At 40.1% G+C, this 1,018-nt stretch overlaps 1 protein-coding gene across 1 annotated transcript in view; it reads left to right on the top strand.

The window, feature by feature from the left end:
• LOC119586608 (DNA polymerase theta-like) overlaps nt 1–792 on the top strand; it is a gene marked incomplete at its 3' end in the record, with an annotated part of 48,768 nt that extends 47,976 nt beyond the window's left edge. The window contains 2 exon segments of the mRNA XM_037935358.1: nt 53–255; nt 757–792. Coding sequence (XP_037791286.1) covers nt 53–255; nt 757–792 — 239 coding nt within the window.
• Nucleotides 793–1,018: the final 226 nt, after the last annotated feature.

The raw sequence follows: 1,018 nt of genomic DNA, 5'->3' as shown, positions 1-1,018 counted from the left end.
GTGTGTGTAGAAACTTGCATTATCTCAACAGCTTTAACCATGTTCTCTTTAGCCCAGAGTGAGCGGCAAGCAATAAACACTGCCATCCAGGGCTCAGCAGCAGACCTGGTGAAGCTGGCCATGGTGAGGATTGCCAAAGCCCTTAGACAGGCATTCCCCCGGGCCCCAACTCACCTCACGCAGCCGACCAGTCATGGCCAGGAGATTTCTGGGGCATTTCTCGTGTTGCAGTTGCATGATGAGCTGGTTTATGAGGTAAAGGGGACTTTAAAGGGGCTATCTTTTGTCATCCGCAAGCAGAAAATTTTGGATAGAACATGCTTTTAGGGTCCCTTTCACTTTCTTTAATGGTGTGTTAGTTTTACATCTGGGTGGCTTGCGTGTAAAATAAATCTAGCTGCTAGAATGTTGAGAAAAAACTCTTGTGAGGGCAATAAATGAAACTGCAAACAGCAATAGACATCATAAAGGCTGTAGTCTATTTATGAAGGGTATTTCTGTATCTAGAGAAAATTCTAGTACCAGTTATCTGTCAGAATTTTAATGGCAATCATAGTTGTGCATGATATTGACACAAGACATTCAAACAGAAGCATATCTCTGTCTGTCTTTCTCCCTGAATATATCCTGAATAAGTATATCCTGAATACAGCATGTGAATACCTCATAAATACATACGACAGTTAGGCTTAATGTACTGCAAGAATAGCTGAACCATGTTTATTCATTGTCCTCTTCTCTGCCTTTCTCCTGCAGGTGGTGAGTGATGATGTGATCCAGGTGGCTCAGCTTGTCGGATGGATTTAGGGAAAAAAAAAAAAATTTTTTTAAAAAGATAGGGGGGAAAAAAGATACCCGGGATTTTAGGGGGGTTTTTTTTAAGATAAAATTTTAGGGGGGGGAAATAGGAAAAATTTTAAAAAGATTTTAGGGGGTTTTTTTTTTAAGGGGGGGAAAAAAAAAGAGTGGGGTGTGGGGGAAAAAACTCCGAAATTTTAAAAATTTTCTTTTTTAAAAA

Source organism: Penaeus monodon, chromosome 21 (assembly GCF_015228065.2).
Source record: "Penaeus monodon isolate SGIC_2016 chromosome 21, NSTDA_Pmon_1, whole genome shotgun sequence".
Lineage (NCBI taxonomy): Eukaryota > Metazoa > Arthropoda > Malacostraca > Decapoda > Penaeidae > Penaeus > Penaeus monodon.
Note: the sequence above shows the minus strand (reverse complement) of the source record. Positions and strands in the feature narration are given on the sequence as shown.